Genomic DNA, 21,870 nt, shown 5'->3' with positions numbered 1-21,870 from the left:
AAATTAAGCTGCTATTTTAGACCAAGATACAAAGTAATTGAGAATTTCATTTTATTGGATACATACAATGGTTTCTTCGACAACTGTAGTGATATTTTACCATAAAAGATGAATGAAATATATTTCTAGTCCCTACAGAACAATTTGTCTCTTGAGAAGAATACGGAAAATTCAAGAAAAATTAGGAGATGAGATAGTGAGCTAAGTAGTTTATACATCAGAGGAGAGGTGCTAAATAATCCAAGACTTTATCAAAGTGAATTAAAATGATACTGCTGCACAGTATTCTTTGAGTTGTTTTAAAGTCAGAGTTTATTTAGTTTGTTTTGTTGCATTATGGGATGACTCAAACTGCTCTGAATCTGTGGTAAACATGGGCTTCTGAACTTTTTAATTTAGATCAATTTTCAACCTGCCAAAAAAACATTGCTAAAAGACTAATTTAAAACATTCTCCAGGTGAATAAGAAGTTGGCATAAGAGGCTTCCAAACCAGGCCATACTAAGCCCTTCATTGAGCTATTTAGACAAGTTATCTAATCTTAGACTTTTTTTTTGCATATAGTACGCATTTGTAATTACCCTTTATTTCTTATTTTATTGTAGGATTAAAAAACAATAAAAAGGAGTGTGCAAGATACTGAACAATCAGACAAATTTCTGATTTTTTCAAATTTACCCACTCTTGCTTCCTATACAACTCACCTTCTACCTAAAGAGGGCAGACAGATAAGGCAGAGCTACCTCATATCCTTGGATACCACATTTTTATTTTTCAGCTAAAACTAGGTTTGAATGGAATTTGAGGATTGGTCCAGAGCTTCTGTCTGAAAGACATCTCATAATGCCTGATTTAATGTTTGATGGACATGCACAAATGAACTCAACTCACTGTACTTTTTTCATTTCTACACCTGCTTTTATTAATTTTGTGATCTTTTAAGTTGTCAGCAAAAAGAATATATTTGTCTGCAGAGATCTTAATAAAAAAAAAATCTAAGTTTCTAGTCCTTTTTCAAAGACCTTTACAGCCCCTTTTAATAACAGATAATAGAATATTAATAGATAATAGAATTTGACAATATCTGCATCATAAGTAACTCCATATGAGGAATGAGTAGCAACACAGGGCAATTTTTTTAACCTGTTTGGTCTGTGCATTTAAACTAGGATACCAAAAAAAAAAAGGAGAGGGAAATTATTGTTCTGCTAACAAACTTCGGTTAGCATTTTAGTTAACATTCATTCATTTTTCTTTCATTTTACATTTTCTATAGAATGCAAAGACTGAATATTTATTTATCCAATTCAGCTCCTCACAGGCTGAGGATGCTCCCCACAAATGTACCCTGACTTGCTTCAGTTAAATAAATTCAAGCTAAGAAAGAGGATTTCTCTTATTATGCCCAAAAAGCTTTTAATGAACATAAACAACATATCACTTAACCCATTTCTGAACAATTCATATTATTTTCTTTCAGGTTATCAGAGATGAAGCTAAAACCCACTTAGGCAGAGCTCTGTTCTTGGCAGGTTACCAGAAGAGTGTCATGTATGAGAACCCTGGTCTTACCAATAACTCAGGTATTTCACACTGTTGGTAACAGGGACCATGTAAAACTTCCAGCCTCATGGAAATAATAGCACTCCTATCTTACATAAAATGTATGTGTGATTAGGTAAGTAATATGAGTACATTCTGAAATGCTATGAGTTTTCCTTATTACAAAATAGGATTAAAAAAGAAAAGATCAAGCAAATATCGGACAAAAAAAGAAGGGCAAAGCTGTGGAGCTAAGTGATTTTGGGACCTACGTTTCATGAAGCATTTGCCCTTTTGCAGATAGCTCTTCTGCAGAAACATACTTTCAAGAATAGAAGAATGTTAGCAGCTCCAGGGTCTCTTTTATCATCATAATCACTAATGCAAATGACTTCATTTTTTTTAAACTGAATATCACAGCATCTTATTTCAGTCTAAATAACATGTACATTTACTGATTACCTGGAACTCTGACCTTAACCTTTTGTAACTGGAGAAATCCAGGTGCTCACTGCTGATGTCTGATCCTGTTTCTTTGTCCTTACCCAAGACCCAAGCTGTCTGTCCTATCTGTGCTTCATTGCTAGGCTTATCATGTGCTCCTCATACTTTATCACACTTATCACATGTTACTTCCTCTACCATTTTATGGTAAGTACTGTGCTTAGTTCCATCTGCCTTCAAACAGGGACAAAAATGTTGGTTTTGTCTTCCTTACAGCTGTTGCTTCTCTGAGTAATTTAAGTATTTGAAACATTTTGTACTAGCATCCATTCTACATGGATTTTAGCTGGCAATAAATTAACTTTGTGGCAAAAGGAAACTCAGAATTTCTTTAGCTTTTAGTGGTGCTTCAAATGTTGCTTTTTGATTGAGAGTACCCTAGAAATTCTAGGTATATGCAGAGATTAATAACTACTGCTAACTCAGCTTACATGAAAGGTACAATTTAGCCTTGTGGTAACTTCAAAGCAGAATAAATAGCTGTACCAGAGTAAAAAAAAAAAAAAAAAAAACGAAACCAAAACAGAACAAACTGGCAAAAAAGTATTCATGCCAGATACAAGTATTTTGCTATACAAGTCAGAAATGTAAATGGCTAATACTAAAACATTCCAGTAAAAATACTGAGTATTGGTGTGATTGCATGTCCTAGCATCTAAGAAAATTAAACAAAGGTTGAGTAATTTTGACAGTGTCACCTGCAAATCAATCCACTGTTGTACAACTCATTAAATAACCATTGCTAGGTAAACATAAGGAATTTTCACAAGCATGTGAAACTTTTTCACTTTTTAGAATTCATATCACATAGTTATACTGATTGTTCAATACACACCTATGTGCACAGATACAAAACAAAGATGTGGAGGAGAGAGCTGCTTTAATGGCAATGCCATTAAAGGGGTATGCGCCAGAAGTGCAGCCAAAAGGAAGCTCCTGTGCAGACATTTCCGAAAGACCTTGTGAAAGGCAGCAAGTACCTGAAATCCCCTACACAGTTTTATTCTGTCTCACCTCTGCACTAAAATTTTCTCCTCTTTTTAAAAATTTGTGCCCATGATTCATCATTCTTGACAGACACACCAATTACAGTGCTCTTTGAATGAATGCCAGCCACAGAGAAGGTGGCAACAACTGTGTGTGACTGAGCTGAATTGCCTTATCTTTTGTTTAGAATTTTGAGAGCTATAAACAAAAAAAAACCTCAATGAATGGTGTTTTCCTTAGTTCAAATGGATGTAGGATCAGTACTCTCATGATATAAGACTGAATACGGTAGTCCTCACTCAATCTTTATGAAAGAAAAAATTCTCATTGCTCTGAAGTAATTTCCTGAATAACAACATCTGGAGAAGATGTGGCAGAGATTTAGCCTTCTTCTTTGTTTCAATATCATTAGTGACTAATTAAAGGAAGGAAGACATAATCTCTTAATTTTCTTTTATAGAAGGAAGAGATTATGAAGGATCAGTTTAGTTGTTTCCTGCTTGGCCACCGAAACAAAAGCGACCCATTTACCATTTCCTCAAAATGTCCATATAATACCAAGGTCAGGGAAAGATTAAGCAAAGCCTCGGAAGAGTCTCCACCCATCCCTGTGCTTTTCCTCACCTTTTCCACTATCTCATAGTCCATCTTGAAAGCCCAGAGCTGGAGCCTGGCGGAGAGTTCGCTGATGGAGGAGAGGGTGAGAAGGAACTGCTCAGCGCTGCCCAGGGGGACATCGGGATTCGCCAGCTGTGCCTCCTGGATCTTCTGCTTTTCCTCCTCGGTGGGGATCATGGTCAGGATTTTCTGTATAGGGAGCCAAAAGACAAGCATCAGTGGTGGAGCTGAAAGGAGTGTGAGGGCTGGTTGCTGTGTGACCCCACAGCAGCCACAGTAGAGGTCCTCAAGTCCTTGTTTGTTAAATTAGGACGGCACAGTAGCAACCAAGAACTGATCCACTGCACAAGGAAGCAAAACAAGGACTGCTATCTCACACACCTGCAGTTTGTTTAAAAATGTATCTGGATTGAAATTTCTATTTTTTTGAAATCTGTATTCAGTAGATAGTAAGTGGCTAATCATGGGATGAAACACTGAAGCATATGAAAGGAAATTGGTTAGGACTGATCTCATCAACTTTAACATGTTTAAATCAGAACTTAATATATTTTTGTAAATTACATATGGAAATAAGGGTAGAAGGAGAACAGTTTTGTGGCCTTGTGCCCTGTGATTTACAGCAAGTCAGACTAGCTTTTAAGGTCCCTTTTAGACCCAATGTCTACAAATCTTCTAGCACACTTGTAAGTATACAGGAATAACTTGAAGAGTCTGGTCCCTTGATGTCCCCATAATTTTTTACTTTTTTGTTCAGTCTGTTTTGTTTTTCTTATGGAACATGGAAGCAATTGCAGCTTACTAGGTCACTCCTAAAGATTTCACCCTAACTGACAACTTCCCAAGGAACACGCATTGAATTTAAAGCTGAATTATGCATTGCATAACATATGACCTTTTTTTCTTTTTATCTGAAAAAGGTTCTCAGTATTTTCAGTTTCTGCTGTCAGTGTGGCACAAAATATTTAAATTTTCCCTTTAAGTTATGAATTTTACAGGCTTGCTTAAATGTGGCAGCTTTCCTTCTGAAAGTATTGCTCTCCAAGGTATTGCTTCTTAATCAGGTTTTAACACAATAAATGCACTTCAAAATAAAAAAGAAAAGCAAAACAACAAAAAGGCATCAGTAAGTTGAGGTCTCTACCCTACCAATCAATGCCTCCTTAAAGCAAAGCAGATTTCTAACACAACTTATGTTTATTCATCTCAGGAATGACATGTTTTTGCTGTAGCCGTTTATAATGATAGAGGCTGTTTTGAAGGGGAGGAGGGAATAATAAAAATACAGCCAAAGAGCTATCAGACCTGCCAATCCAAACTACAGCCTTGTTCCAACACTGGACACAGCCAATTCATCAAAGCAGCACCACTGCCCCCTTCCAGTATCGATAGCTTCCCTGGCTGTTTGTACAGCACTGGAGCTAAGCATGGCTAGAGAGCAAGGGACTTCTCCTGGTCAATCAGGCAAAGAACAAGAGGCAAGCAGGCAAATAATGTTCAATTTCAAATTAAAAAAAAAAAAAAAAATCCTTGTTTGAACACAATAAATTAATATCTTATGTGAAAAAAAAAAAAAAAAAGAAGAGGAGGAAAATCCCTCAACACACTCTGGTGCTTTTTCTTAGCCTGAAATGGACTGCTTGGAAAATATTCTGATGTACATGTGTTTCAACTGACAGCATTTGTGTATTGATTTTGAGATGTGCCATCCATCCATCCATCCATCCATCCATCCATCCATCCATCCATCCATCCATCCACCCAGACATGGTGAAATCTGTAACTCGGGTAATATCTAACATAAAACTAGATTTCTAAGTAGCTGCTTTATGGTCTCAGTGCTGAATCAATACTCATCTAAAAAAGTCTGCAAAAAAACCCCAGACTGATCCTGAAACTCATAAAGAAAGGTGCTTTGCAGTGTCCCTTGAAAGAGTCAGGCATCTTAGTGCCTACTCCTCTCTTCCACAACAAGAGGAAGACACTCCCTCAGCTTAGACAGGGCAGCTCGCAAATAGGATCATACTGGACATCCATACATGGAGAGTTTAGCAGTAGCCATGTGATGGGTGTAAAAATGCTTCTGATGCGTTTTTGAAGGCTAACACGGCAGCAGTATTCTCAACTGCCTCCTACAAATAACTAGGACTTTTGGCAGCTACTCAGGGATCCCACAAGTATTTTGTGGTGGGGCAATGCCTTCACTCCAGATTTTACACTGCTCTGGGGCATTTTAAAGAGAGCAAAGAAACAGTAAGCTTTATTTCCAAAGGGACTCTCCTCCTCCTTGAGCTTTATATAAACATCACAAGATAGATGGAGCTGACAAAAAGCATTCAAGTCCAAGTTCTGCAAGACTGCTGTGCTGCATACTGTACTATGTGAAACAGGGGATGCCAAACAAAAGAGCCTGTGCTTGTGGTGCCAGCTGCTGAGGATCAGCCCTGCTGCTGAAAGCCATGCCTTGGTGGGGCCAGAGCTGCTGGCAGATCTCACACCATCGAGGGTGCAAATGCCCCCATAACAACGACCTACACCAGCACTCTTGACCTGCTTGGGTAAATGCTTCTGATCCTCCTCCTTGATGTGCCCCTGAGCAAGTAGTGAAATGCTCCTCTTCTTGATTGCCACTCTGTGACTAATTTGAGCCATTTGTTCGGTGCTGGAAACTGATGAGTACACCATCTGCCACTTCATTATTATTTTAGTTTATATTTCTATTATTTTTTGAAAAAAAAAAACCTAACAGTAAAAGTAGCATAAAATCACAGCAGGGCAGAAGGTTACTGGCACCTGATGTGACCATTAAATCACAAACAGCTTAGAGTCCAATCATTAGTTCATATTGCTCTTCCCAGTACACAGAATCCCACAGTGGGTTACGTTGGAAGGGATCACAGTGGGACTACTGATCCAAGCTCCCTGCTCAAGCAGGGCCATCCCAGAGCACATGGCACAGGACTGTAAGCAGATGGTTTATGAATATCTTCAGTGAGGGAGACTCCACAGCCTCTCTGGGCACCCTGTTCCAGTGCTCAGTCATCTGCACAGTAAAGAAGTTCTTCCTCATATTCAGGTGGAACTTCCTGTGCATCAGTTCCTGCCCATTGCTCTTGTCCCACTGCTGGGAACTACTGACAGGAGCCTGGATGCATCCTCTTGACACCCTCCCTTTAGATATTTAAATACTCTCAGTTTGCTCTTCCCCAGGCTGGACAGGCCCAGCTCCCTCAGTCTTTTCTTATAACTGAGGTGGTGTCAGCAACCTTCAGGTCAATGAAGGAAGAACTGGTTATCAATAAACCCTATGCTCATATTCTCTAGTACATGTGACACATGTATTTAACCTTCATGCATTCTCACACAACTGTTTGGACCAGAGCCTTATGTTTTGAGGAAAACATGTGTGCAAATAATCGAGGAAAATAAGTAATTTTTGCATGAGATAATGGACCCCAGTGCTGCTGGACTCAGCCACCTCCTTCTAGCAAAGGGATCAAACCGCTTATTTCCTGCACTCTCCCATCCCGACGTGTAATCTCCAAAAGTTCCTAAGAGGGAAGACTTACAAAAGTAGCATATGGCAGAGGGTGATGGACCTCAGTGTGGGATGCAAGGAAGCACCTAAGCAGTGCTGCCTGCACTAATTTTATTACAACTCTTCAAAAATGATCTGATTCTGAGAAAGAATTACATCTAAAATGCTGATGACCATCTCTGTAAATCAGGAACTGAGACCATTGTCTCAGTCAGACCAGTCCTCTTCCTCAGCTCCCTACAGACATATATGAACGTGTCACTGCTGGTCACAGAAACTGCAGATTATGTTCTGGTTTGCTGCAAGGAGAGAAAGTGTGGCTTTTTTTTTTTTTTTTTTTTTTTTTTTTTTAAATAACGTCTGAAACAGATTAGGGCTGTGATATGCTGACGGTGGGTGTCTGGCCAGCAAGGCACCACTGAGGCCATTTTCTCTCCTGTCTAGACTTGTGAAAAAAGGTGTTCTTTCAGATCACACAAGGTAGCATAGTTTGAAACATCCCATCACACTCTTACAAAACATTAGCAAAACAAGTTGGAAACCTCAAATGTTGATGCACCATGTCAATGATCAGAATAATAATATAAAAATACCTTACTTGTTTCCAAAAATCAAATTTTGATTTTTGTTTATACATATCACCATCTGGCTTTTTAACATCAAGTTCTCACTTCTTACCCCTTTTCACATCTCAGGGCTATCTAGCCACTCCAGAAATCAATACCTCAAGCTATTTATTATGGATATGCAGGGTGTAGCATACCTGGGTATGGAGGGTACAGCACTCCTGGAGAGATTTTTTTTTCATTTCAAAGATTTATTAAAAAGCTATACCTACTATTGCAATCAACATTGTGTAGCATCACAAAGCCCTATTTTAAAGCAGAAAGCAAATTATGCTAATTTCCTCACAGCATTACCCTAATTTTAGTCTGCTAAATTAACCATAGTCTTTGATATTAATTGATTTTGGTCCACATTTCCTTACTAAGCAGCCTTTCATAGAGGGATCCACTCATTTTCTTCTCTAGAGACAAGCACCAAGGACTGGTTTATTGGACTCCCTTCTTGCAATTGCCTCTGATACCTAAAAATTAGGCGCCAGGATTTTAAGCTTGCCTCTTTTGCTTAGCTCACAGCAAGACCTCATCCATTGTAAGGAGGCAGTTCTTTATTCTGCAATGAGTTCCAAGTTGTTTGAACACAATGAATGCCAAGTTTTCAAAGAAAGGAAAACACAAACACTTTGGCAAATGTAAGGTGGCAAATTTTTTTTTTTTAGCTGGACTGGCTCATGCTTGCAAACACACGATGTGCATTCCTCTGAAAATACATTTCAAACAGTGCCTGCTTTGCATACTAAGTGGACTACATCTGCCTTTCTAGTGTCATGGCCCTACTTTCTGCCTTTTTTTCACAGCTCAGCGGTACCTAACTGCTTTAAGACCTAAAAATATGCAACATACTTAGGAACAGAGGGCTTTAAAATAAGTGGAGTATTTTTTTCCCACTTAGTTATATACTTAAAGTTAAAAAGTAAAGTATGGATATCTAACAAGAATTCAATTCAAAAGCAAAGCAGCATTCAGCAGATGTAGGGCAGCAGTGGAGGCTTTACTGGACCTAGTGCTCTAACTATAGACTGAGCAGCTGATGAATTGGGCTATCATGAACTTGGGCCTGCAGCCCACTGCATCTCTGCTTGTTGCTAGCACTACTGCTAGCACTGCTTTAGTCCACTGTCCTTAAAGGAATCATTAAGGTCAGTTTTAAGGCACCATTTAATCCACTGAGGTGCAGAACTAAAGGCACACACACTCACATGACAGTGACAATGCTCTTCAGCAAAGGACACAACACAGAGCTCACTGCCAAGGCAAAGGATGGTTCAGGTGACATTTTGCACTGTAGGTGCTCTGCTCTTTGTTGGATCTGACAAAAGCTCAAAATGATCCTAAATTGTAGCTTCTCTGAAATTTTAGCAGTGAATGTTATGTTGCCACTGCACACATCTCTTTTCCTGCTCTCTTTACATCTGTCTTCTGCTTACTGGATGTGACATCTCTTCTAGATCTAGATCTGCATAATTATTGTGCAGAAAGGCTTTTGAGTATCCACTGTGGTACAATTTCTTGATTGGGCAAATTGGATCTTTTTTTTCCGTACCAGTCCTGCCTCAATCAACCCACATATAAGCTATCAATTGCATTATATAGCAAATTGCTGTATTATCTGTGTTTTTTTTAATACATGATTCTTACAGTATTACTGCATTCAAAGTGGCTACCAAAGTGGCTAATAATTTCCCTATGTTTAGATCAATATGAACCAGAAAACCTCTACAAATCCAGACTGAAACAACAACCTCTCTTCCCTCTTTGCTAACTTAAGGGCTAAAGCCAATGAATAGACAGATAAAGAGAAGAGACACAGGAAACAAAGCTTGCCTACATTGCAGACCAAAGGGGCAGTATGGAAAACTGAGGCAGGTATCTGCTGAAAACAGTGAGACTCACAATAACACATTTTTGTATCAACCTGCGTGCTACCTGGCCAATTCTGAATAGCTTAATCCAGCCCTCTCTATCACTATGTAGGTCTGACTCTGTAGCATGCTGTAAGAAAAATATGTAATTTGGGATTGAAAAAGAAATCTGAATTCAGTGTAGGGTTTTACCTGATAAGAAGTAAATAAATATATATAACTGAGGGAAAAAAGCACTTTCCTCCACGGACATAATCCTTTCCAACCAATAAAGACCTCACTCCTCAAAGTTCAAAATATCCAGGCTCTGCTGCACTTACCCTTTCTCTTGATTTCAAATGCCTGAATGATCACATGAGGATTATTCACATCCTTAGCTTCAAGCTCAGAGACCTTTTCTTTAGCACTGGGCAAGTATATTAACAGTGTACAATTTCCTGGTTTCTTGAGTTCTTCAAATTGAAATCCATGTTCCTATATATTTTAAATTAAATTATGGGTTCCTGACAGCTAATGGAAAGGCCACCCAAAGGAGGGTGTGGTGGTACAAAGCACAGCTGTGGACACCACAACAGGTGGTTGGCAGATGGACAGCCCAGAGACAAATGGTGGCAGTGGAAAGGATGGGCTGTGCAGAGCACCTGACGCCAGAGAAGGACATAGCTCTAAGGAGATGATACCCAGAAGTTAATGAAGACTTGTCCTCCTTTGTCAGCTATTTTATGTTGGACTTTGTATAGAAACACTGCCTACAGCACTGAGATCTAACTGGCTGTGAGTTGAGCTTGGCTGGAGGGGTACTTCCCTCCAACATTTTAAAGCTTAGTACTGCAGACTGCAGTGGTGAGTACATGGGCAGGGTCATGAAAAAAATTACTGGTTTTAGAGTGATCTGTCACCTTCATAATATGAGTAAAATATGCATGTAGTGAAAAGTAATATAGCTTGGGGAACAAATAATATTCTAGTAGCGACAAATCAGCCCTTGCCTTCTAACTACAAGAATCTTTTGCCTTAAGCATTTCTTTTGCATGCAACTTTTGGCAATACCATTTTCAATCCAGGAAGTTTTTCTCATTTTCTTTTGTAGTCAGCAAGGTGGAGGTGGAAAGGGGGAAATAATGAAGCACAGTGCCAAACCACCAAAAGGTGACTGTGAATTCTGAGAGCCACTGGTTGAGATTTGTAGTTGCGCAGATTACTATCACTAGATGATACAGGCTTATTGAAAAAAAAATTGAAATGAATATGACCATAATGAAAAAAACAGTGGAGCCACAGGCTTCTTTTACACTTCACAGAAGAAAAATGTTTTGATAAAAAATAATAATAAACAGAGCTCCTCTTGGATCTTGGTAAGAATATCTGCAAAGTCAAACATGTAGTGGTAAAAATTACATCATCTGTAATCTTTATACCAACTGCTTTTCTTCAAACAACAGAACACAGAAATGCTATTCTGGGCAGAACTAGTTGCTGTATTTGTTTTCCATTAGATATACAATCTAGAATGACTCCAACAGCTAGCTGGGCATGAAATTTATTAAACCCTGTACCAATTGCATCAGCCCTAGTAACTGACTGCCTATTTTTGCTGCTCACAATATTTCAGTCAAGCTTCAGATAATACTTTGAAAAACCTGACAGGAATTAACACCATTGCTACTCAAACAAAGCAGATAATCCATGATCATCGAGCATGCCCAGCCTCATGATACTTTCTGCTTCTGAGTCCACTGCATTGGTTTCACAAACTTCAACACTCAGACATGACATAATACACCCCCTTCTCCTTCTTCCATGACCAGTCTGGCCTGTACCATGCAACATGAGGAAAAAAAGTATTGAAGATGCAGACTTGAAGACATTGACTGTTCTTTCTTACCTCTATTCCTTCCTTGTTTAAGGCATATTCATCAAAGTTCAAAATAGCAGTCTTGATGGTGCGGGGAGGGGGCAACACAGTCAAGCCAATATTAATGGCGTTGCTTCGCTTGGAGTCCAACACAATGATCTCCTGTCGCTTCCCATCTGCAGCAGTTTTCTTGGTAAAGAAGAGAAGAAGGTCATTATGCTTCTGATCTGTTTTATAAATGAAAAGCCACTCCTTTCACTAATGATTTCCCCCACTCAAGAAAGCTGACTTTACTGAGTGTAAACCTAATTTATTTTTAGGTTTATCAAAACAAGCTGATTTCTTGTAGCACATCCTTATCCTATCAACATGAGCTGCCAGGATTCAATCAGAGATCTGAACACTGCTGTGCAAAGCAGAGCTAGTCTGACACAGTCCTCAAAAGGGCAGTTTGGGGCAGGAGCCAGTCTGAAAAATATCTGAAACTGCCTCTGCCAGCCCAGAGCTGTGCTATGCGGCAGGACTGGCCAGCACAGGCCTGCTGGGGCAGCAGCTGGGCAGCCAAGGGGCTCCAGGGCTCAATTCCCTGTTGGATATACCATTCTGGACCCTCTCTCACTCATGTGGCTGGCTGGGAAAGAGAGTAGTTCCCACCTGCCTGCCAGCATTCTCCTGTGTTGTAAATCCACCTCGGACACTGGCAAAGGAGCTGAAGGTGCCTCTCTGGAGGCACTGGCATGGTTTTCTGATCTTTAGCTGCCAGGGGAAAGTTCTACGACCTTGCTGCTCATGATATGTCAGTGAAGTCCTTCACAGATGCAGAAAAATTTCATCCCTTGTGCTTTTTACAACATTGTATTTGAGACTATCCATATCCTTGGATCTTACCTCCAGTACAAATAACAATAAAATCACAAAGGACTTGCAACATATGCTTTAAATTCTGTTCGAGAGTAGACCCAAGGAATTTTTTCCTCTTTCTCCCCATCCTTATAGTGGCAAAATGTGAACCAACTATTGGTTCGTTAGTCACCAAGATGACTCTAAATCCACTTATATGGCATAATGTAGTGTTGAATGTGGTCTTTGGTTTTACACCTCAGCACATCTCTCTTCCTCTCTCTCATCATCCCATGCTAGAAGGCATCTCTTGGTTGGTAACCATGTATCTTGGGCTGGGTAGCTGAAAGGTGAGAGGACTCTGCTCCTCATACTCAGGTTTTTTTTTCCTCCCTCTGCATGTATGTGAACACTGTAAACATGTTTTCTGTGGTTCTTCTGCCTTTTCCCTATCAGAGACAAGCTGAGGAACGCCATCAAGAACGAGTGTAGGGAGAAGTCCTGCATGCTGATATATCAGTCTTTGATCTCTTGTGGATTTGGGGAAAGCCCAGGAGGAGACTTACTACTTGAGTCTCAATCTGTGCTCAGGACTGTTTTTTAGACTACTGAGCTTTGTCCTTCACTTTCTTTGGGTCTGCAGCGCAGCCACTGAGACACAGAATACCCCACTGCCAGGCCTACGGGCTGTTTTTGAATTTGAAGTCAGTAAATATGATTTCATCAAAGCACCTCCAGCTGTGGACAGCCCATAATGGGGAATGCAGCTGTATCATTAAAAAGATACCTTTTTCTGGCATAGCTCAGAACCTTGCTTGCACAGGAAGAGGTTTGCCCACTGGTTCCTGCAGCCTGCCCAGCATCTGTATGATACCACAGGCCCTTCATCACACCAGAACAACTAACGTGGTATGATGCAACTTTTGTGTGCACGTGGGTCTGAAGGCAGGTGCTCTTTACAGGAATTAGGGAATACCACATGTACGATCAGAGAAAGTAATAAGAGGGTTGTTTTTTTTTAACTTAAAAAGAAACAACAATTTTGCAGTAAACAGAATAAATTTTAGGAGAGTAAAGATAACATTTGTTTTCAATGTTTTTCTATCAGTTCTGTCAGAACTGATCTCTTCTTAACTGCTTAAAAGTATCCTCAAAGCCTTCCTGAATTTTCCCTTTTTAAAATAATAGACTCCTCTTTTTCTTGGGGAGCTACCTGAAAGATATGAGATGCAGCTTCTCCTTTAATGCAGTAACTTTTACTTCCTGAGCCACTAATCACATTCTCAGGACCACAGTTAGTGGCCAAGACCACATTAAAACCAAAGAGGGTTCACCAGAGACTGCTTTCTCTTTACTTTGTATTGCACTAAGCCTTTTTATAATCACCACTTTTTACCTTGTCCTTTAGAGCACAGAATTACACAGCTCCAAAGAATTTATGCAGAAGGGAAAAGGCCAGAGAAAAGGAGTTAAATTTAGGCTTCCCACATGTGGTATGGGTAAGTAAGCCTCAAATGTTCAGCTCTGTTTTTAGGCTCCCAAGTCTGACAAGAGAGACATATTCATTTGGGGGATGCAGGACGCTCACAGACGGGATCATTGTGATCTCTACAGTGCACACAATCCCTAGCAATGAGTTATGAGAGACAGATGAGCTGCAGGGCATGACTGCATGGAGGTATTTTCCAGAGCTAGAGCTGCATATGGGATATAAAATGTTGGGGTGGTAACCCTTTTCAAAAACAGGGGCTGAAGAGATTTTAAATTCATTCTTGGGATGATGTTTGAGTTCCAAAGAAATCCTTTCCAAATAAATAAAAGGATGAAGAGAAGGGAAATATTTTACGACGATGAACTTTACTACCTTACCACTAGGAAAAGAACTGCTTTTTGTCTGCAGTGAAATTGCACAGGTGGAAGTGTCTGACTGTTAAAATAAGCTACAACTACTAATTTCTACTACAATATTTGGTGACTTCAATCTATGCTTTAGAAATTCATTAACAGAGGGTGAGTTAAAATGCTTGAGGGAACAGTGAACTAGTGCACTTATTTTATATTTTAATGTGTCAGTATGAAGTGTAACCCTGAACTTCTGAATACTACATTTACTATATTATTATGTATAATTACAAAAGTAATTATAAAATAAAAATGTACCAGGTAGTACAATCTTTGGAAAACAAACACTTCTGCAATGTATTAACAGTAATAATGAATTCAGGCCCTTACAAGACCTAACTGGCCACATTCTCTTGCCTCTGTTGAAGACTGGGTAGTCCAGATGGATTTTTTAAAATCTATTACCATCCCACAGAAAGTGATTTGCAGTCTGATGAAAACCTGTCTTAAACATGCCTCTTCGCTTTAATTAATATGGGAAGCAGAAAAAATTAAATAACTTTTCAAGTGGTCATATAAATAAACAATTATATAATGAGTATCAATTCAGAAATATCTTCTGCCTTTAAAGTTGTAAAAGTCTGCATCAGTAGTGCAGAAAATCTACCTTAATAGAGAGATGGCTTTTAAGTTTTTTTTTTAAATTTTTATTTTATTTCTATCTCAATTAGCAAGGATTTAATACAAGAGATGTAAAATGGAATTGCTCAGTTGCCACTGACTTTTTCCATATCTGTATGTAATATTTTTTCAGAAATTCTGGTCCACATTTAAGACTTGTCTTGGCATTCACTGAAATTGCAACAAATTCTTTCAAAAGGAATATATGTCTAAGCATGTGTACATGAAAACAGATTCCTTCCTTTTTCTCTCCTACTAATTTCTATGTCTGTGGGCACATGACGGATCACTGTATCCCACAGGGTATCCATGAATCAGCAAAATAATACTTTCATGCAAAACCAAGTGGATGGTAAAAGGGCTGAACAACAGCATTTGATTGAGGTGTGTCTGCATGTTTTCACTTCTCTTCACAGAAAAGTAAGCACTTTGAAGTACTTTACCAAAATATCTGCTTTGTTCAGTGGAGTGAGAAGGAAGGAAATACTACGCTGGTTTGGAGGGGATACCTGATCACTCCTTCTATTGGCAAATATAATGCAGGGTGCTCTATTCTGAAAAATAAAACATCTGCAATTAAAGGTGCTCCACTAAATAATATCAATGTGCAAGTTTCTCAGTGTGGCATAAGTTTTCCTAAAATCAAGAATCTCCTCTCGCAGTCCAAGCCCCCAAAATCCTGTATTACATCCTACAATTTTAAATCCACTTTATTTTATTACAGTCTATTGTGTTTAATGAAAAACTTCTCATGAGCCAGGAAGTAGCTGTTTATAGCTGTGTGTTGTGGAAATCACAGTGAAGGATTAGAAACTGGAGTAAAATTGGTTACAGCTGTATGAGAGAGCATAAGCACAAGGTAGAGCCAAGCCCCCCCTTTATACACCCTGACTTTGCTTTTCCTCTCATTCTTCTGAACTGTTCCTTTTCCATGCACCTACTTCCATCTCTTAACATGAAATCTAGAGATTTAACTTCTGATTTGTTGCTCTGTACTCTCTTTTTTCAGCTGAACCAACTGAGCTGTGAGTCAGACTTTACGATATTATAGAATAAACCTGTTTTGGATTGCAGCCATTGGACAGGAGAAACTAGACACAACGGGGAATGTGCTCTCTGGAAATGAACCAAGCAGTCTGGAAAAATCGAGAGCTATCCTAATTTGAGAGTAATCTTTGTACCAAACCTCAAGTCTTTTACAGATTTGGTGGTCTGCTTAATTATTCCCACTTTCACTTGATCTAAGGACCATCTCCTGCTCTGGAAGATTTGCTGGTGTTCATGAAAATCAGGCAGGAGTTTCAAAAGCCTGCACAGAGCTCTGCTATGGTACTCCTTGGTCCCCATTGTCTTCTCTGCAATGAGACAATGAGACTTCTATGTCTGTGTTATGGGACAGGGTGGAAAGAGAGCCAAAAGTACAATGTCTCATGCAGAGAGCAGTTATTGGTCGCCAAGGGGAAAGCACCTAAATCATTCCTCAGACTTGCACTAGGTTCAAAGAAACCTGCTCACTCATCTTCCAGCCAGAAGCCAAAAGCTCTGCCAAAGCATCAGGCAGGTTTGAGAAGCAAGTGTGAGGGAGGGAAAATGGCCAAGGGTAGTTTGGGAACATGCATGATGATTGACTGGAAAAGTAAACAAGTCATAACTCCAGCAACTTAAAATTTTATCAAAATTTCATGTGAGAATAAAAAATTAGGAATAAACCAGAGTGCTCTACTACAATGCTGGCACTTAGCACAAAGCTAAATTTTGGAAATGGCAAATATGTTATCATTCCACATTCAATTCAAGGAATTAAATATTTTATGGATCTAAGAAAATGCTCTCATTCCTTCCATCTATGAACCATCTGTGTCAGATTTGTATTTACAGGGAGAGAGATGAGGAGTAGCATGCCACGGTGTCACCAGCATTCCTTCCTCAGCAGAAAAAGAATTAGAGAGAGAAATTAATCTCGGCATTGGCCAGATGAACAATCAGCTGAATGTGTTTTTAAAGGTGCTACACCATACATTTCAGATTTGCATGCATCTGTGTCACAAAAAAATTCAGCTAAGAGCAGTGATGGCAGGATCTACATGAGCCATCTCTTTATGTACCTGTCGCTTGCTAGGTACCTGGGGGCTTGATTATAGAAATTCCAATATTTCCACTTTGTCAAGATGATCAAGAATGACTATTAGAAAATTTTGAGTTAATAAACTGGACAAGTGATACAGAGAACCTTTACTGTGAGACATCCAGATTCCCTAGAATAGGAGCAAACAACAATATCTATAATACATAATAGATGTAACAACTTTCTCTAGCTAAAGAGAAGTAAAATATTCAAGGTGCTGACTTTTTTTTATATTACTATAAGACATATAGGCATACAGAGAAAACACACATGCCATTCATTTATTTTAAGAGAGATGGACATTCTTTACTATCATTTTAACTGGAAAAAAATATTGTTTCCCTGATACCAATTATGCTGCTTAGAAGAAAAAGAGTTTATGTAGCCATGAAAAACAAACGTTCAGGCTAATAACTTTTATAACGCTACTTCAAGTTCCTCCTAAGTGTAACTATAAAAAGCTTCCCTTTGTTGTTGATTCTAATGTTAAACAGCCATGTCATGAGCCTTTGTGAGTTTATTTTGCAACAATACTAAGGAAGAGGGAATCCTAGCTACGGAGGTATTTCCTGCGCCAGCTTCAATCCTAAAATTGTCACATTGTATAAATTAAAGATTTTAAATAGGCCTGTTCACCAGCATAAAACAAAAACCCAACACCCCTGCAGAGTTCAGCTGTAAACATGGTCCAGCTGATAATTCTATTCTTCAGAACAGAGCACATGTGTAGACTCTTTGCAGCAGATTCAGTCTGATACTCTTAACCTTTCCACGTAATGATTAGGAAAATATTACCAAGTGAAGAACTGTCAAATACACAGATATGAATCACCACGCTATGACCTTTTTATGAATGCAGCAGAAAATATTTCAGATTCCAGTATCTAGTTTGGCACTCATCTATGGACAATCTAATGTAAAATTTGTTGGTATTCGCCACCTGGACTGTTATCCTACAACTGGCAGACCTGAGACAGGAGAGCAACTTGGCACATACACCACCGAAGGCTCATCTCTAGAGTCAGGCCATGGAATATCTTCCGTCATAGGCCAAGCTAGAAACACATCCAGTAATTTCCACTGGTTTGATATAAACAACATAAATCACCTAGATCTAATTCAGAATGAATACCAATACAATAGCAGAAAAAAAGCAAACTGAATACAAGCTGTACCTTTGTGACAGGCAGTTCTTTGGATTTAGACTCAAAGAGATGCTCCAGTTTGGAAGTGTCTACCTTAATGGGTTCCAGTTTCGACCACAGGAATTCTCTGCAGCGTTTGTTGTTTTTACACTGCCACTCAAACGGCCGTACCTCATTCCAAAACAGACGGATGGTTTTCTTCTTCTTTATAAATGCTGGCTGACCCCTAGAAACCTGGGGTGACCCTAAACCCTGAGGAGTACTGAACAGTGGAGGAGGAGCCAATAAATTAGCAGAGGGCGGTGGTGGAGGCGGACATCCGAACAAGGGGGGAGGTGGTGGAGGAGGCAAACCCAGAAAAGAAGGTGGAGGTGGAGGAGGGGGAGCAAGGGAGTCCCCAGGACCCATATCCATGTCCAACACATCTACATCATCCTCCTCCCCCAAGTCTGTAAAATCCATGTCCTTGATTTTAAGTTCTCGAGGATTAGCCATGAGCTGATCCCAGATGTAATCAGATTCCTTTTTTGTCTGTGCTGGTGTTTTCTCGGGGACCTGTTCACTGATTTCATCTTCAGGCACTGCTGTCCCCTTAGCCAGCTCACCACTGTTAAATTTTTCTGCAAAGGCTTTCACACTGCCTTGGTTGTCCAGATTTCCAATCTCCATCTTTTTGACACTTTCATCTTTGGCCTGCTTTGTGGCCTGAAGAATAGAGATCCTGCTGGCTAAGCTAGTGAGTGACTCCTCACTTTCCTCCGTCTCCTTCTTTTCCTCCTTCGCCTCCAGCTCCTTCTCCTCTTCATCTTTGGGCTTTTTGTTATGCGCATACAACATGTCCAGCATAAACCGCTTGTTGTTGAGGATGTTGCTGCACTGCTCATTCACACCAGCATCCTGAATGGTCTGTGACCATGGACCTGCAATCACACACACAAAGATGGGAAGAGTCAAGGGAAGGAAGTCAGAGCACCAAGAACACTTTTCAACCAACAACAACAACAACAAAAAAAAAAAAAAAAACCCAAAAAAACATGCAAGGGATGCATGTGCAACTACTCTTAAACTAGGGAAACAGTTACTGTGAAAATTTTGAAATGAGATACAGTGCTGATATGGCCAGATCTCGATGGGTTCGGAGTAATTCTCAAAAAAGGAAGGGGACTAGAGAATAACATGTAGTTTGGTCTACAGGATTTGAATGTTCATGTTTCTCCTGAAATCTGTCAGGTTTCATTTTGTACTTACTACTTCAGCTCATTTTATACAGCGCATAAATTCTTATAACATTTGGTATTTCAGAATGGGGCTTAAATATTATGAGAATGACACAAAACAGGTTATCATCATAATCTTCACCTGGCCATGCACTGGAACAACCTCAGGAAAATATTATATGAAAGAGATCTTCCTTGCCTGATGTCAAGGCTGACCTGTAGCTGTTTACTTCTCCTCCTCTCACCCTGCTGGCTAGGGAAGGGCAGTTTTCAGACCCTCAGAATCCCCTGGCTGGGTACCTGGGCCATCTTCACAACACAGACTATTGGAATTCCAAAGTAGGCTGCATACCCAGGGTATAGCTCTCAGGGCAATTCTCAGGGCAAAGAGTGTAAGCATAAGCAAGATTTTAAAAGTTGTTTAGGACATGAGAACCTTTATAAAATAATTTTGCACAAGCTGCTCATCAACTACTGTTAACCTCCCTGTTATATGTCGGTGCTGAAAGACTATTGGCCTTCCCACATTACAATCATTTAACATTTCACTGTAATGAAGCTTCATCTTTCTGACTACTGCTTTTCTCACCAATAATAAGCAAAATACCATGTCTGAGGCAGTACCATAAATAACAAATTATAGTGGTCAAACTTGAAAAATATATGATGTAAGCGTCTCTGTGACTTCATTTCCCTGAATTTAATACTACTAACCAATGTGGATAATGTGTCTAACAATTATGGTGCTCCTTTTTCCAGTGGGCATCAGATGAAGTGATTAAACATGCAATAATGATAATTCTTCACACTTACTGTATTTCCTGTATGGAATTCCTTCTGTTCCCCATAGTCCTAACACATTTTTCATAAACTCTGCTTCTTTTATTTCATCATTTTACTTTGATTGCTAGCCTGCCTTTTTAGGGGTCCTTGTGATTAAAGATTTTCTTTTATACCTGTAGGTTGCCATTTTTCTTAAACTCCCATTTTATCTTGGTTTCTTCACTTATGCTCCTACCTTTTTCAATACCTTGGAGTTTTAAGTATCTCTTACAGCTTTCTCTGTCAATGTAGTTGCTTTCTTACCACAACATCTAGTCCTGTGCTCTGAGAAGGTGTCCTCTTGGTGAGATCTACATCCAGGGCCCCACAACTCCCAGCCTCCCCTCCCTTAAAACAACACTGTATTAAAATGTAGAGCCTTGCAGCACCAAGTATATAGACAGCAGTAACTCCTGCCTCTATTTAGATCAAGCTCCAAACCATGTTTTAAAATCAATCCAGAGGTTTAACCCCAGACAAAAGAAATACTTTTTTTCAGAAATGGACACAATCTACCTTCCTGCTGGTAGACTGACTGCTTCCATTATCTGCTCATTTTCCCTCAGACTTGATCCATGGGATTGCTTTCTTACCAATACTTATTCACCTGAGGTAGTCTCTTCGATTTCTCTCTGAGGTAGCTCCATTAGATAACATCACTAGACAACTCCTTCCCCACACCACAGATTCTACCCAGCTGCACCCTTGCAGAAGATTTCTCCCTACTCCGAGCCTTTCCTTCAAAGATGTTCCAGATGGCTCCCAAGATCCATCCCACAAACCTCACATGATCCACCCCCTCTCAGTTTCACCAGATGGGATCCTCCAGTGTTTAATTCCTTTGCAAAACTACTCATCAGAATTTGCCCAGTCACAATCTCTAATTTGCATTCCCCAATTCCACCCGCAACTGTCCAAGCTGTTCAAAGATCGTATCTGTGAAGACTCTCGCTACCTTGGTGGCCTCTTCTGCTCTCCTCTCCACAGGTAAAGCTTTGAAATACCATTGGAGAAACAAGACTTGTTGGAAGCCAAATTTGGCAGGATGGCTAATGAGGAAGCTTGCACCAAGGGCAAGCCTTTGTCCTCAATGCACCTGGGAAGAACCAATGGGCCATCTCATAAATGGCAAAATGTTTCCTGGGAATGTCAAAACTGCCGGAGGAAGTGCTCGTTTGCTTTCCAGAACTCCTCACCTACTAGAGAGCAAACAACTCACTACATGAGTCCTCCTATACAGCACTACCAAATAAATCTTCGGTCTACTGGTAGTGTAGGACAATTTTAAGATGTTGATTTTAGTAAGAATACATTTCTTAGCTTTTAACAAAAGTACATAAGGACTTTAAATTAGAGTGGTAACAGGTCGGTCACAGACAAGGTAATAAGAAAAGACTTGCAACTGTTCTTTTTTGCACTTGGCCTATCTTGGACTATACCACAGTGTGGCAACATTCTTCATCTGTGATCCCCCAGCCTTTTGTACACATATATCCACCTACATTCTTTATGAGTTCAATAGCATTCTAAGTAACTCAATCTTGGTGCTGACTGAAAAGAAATTAGCTCTAAAATTTAGGATATGATTCGTGTAATGCTTCACAGAAAAAAACCTGACATATTTAAACTTGAACAATTCAATCTGACAGTTTATGTCTATGAGGTAATC

The 21,870-nt window shown here is 39.5% G+C and overlaps 1 protein-coding gene across 13 annotated transcripts in view; it reads right to left on the bottom strand.

Annotated features, from left to right (window-relative positions):
- FHOD3 (formin homology 2 domain containing 3) overlaps positions 1 to 21,870 on the bottom strand; it is a 376,649-nt gene that overhangs the window by 44,307 nt on the left and 310,472 nt on the right. For all 13 annotated transcript variants that reach the window (XM_038126866.1, XM_038126862.1, XM_038126863.1 and 10 more), the window contains 3 exons: positions 18,193 to 19,082; positions 11,560 to 11,718; positions 3,658 to 3,840 (listed from right to left, as the gene is read on the bottom strand). In XM_038126866.1, the coding sequence (XP_037982794.1) occupies positions 3,658 to 3,840; positions 11,560 to 11,718; positions 18,193 to 19,082 (1,232 nt within the window). The remainder of the gene's footprint in view (positions 1 to 3,657; positions 3,841 to 11,559; positions 11,719 to 18,192; positions 19,083 to 21,870) is intronic.

This window comes from Motacilla alba, chromosome 2, assembly GCF_015832195.1.
Source record: "Motacilla alba alba isolate MOTALB_02 chromosome 2, Motacilla_alba_V1.0_pri, whole genome shotgun sequence".
Taxonomy (NCBI): domain Eukaryota; kingdom Metazoa; phylum Chordata; class Aves; order Passeriformes; family Motacillidae; genus Motacilla; species Motacilla alba.
This window is presented reverse-complemented; position numbering and strand designations above follow the sequence as displayed.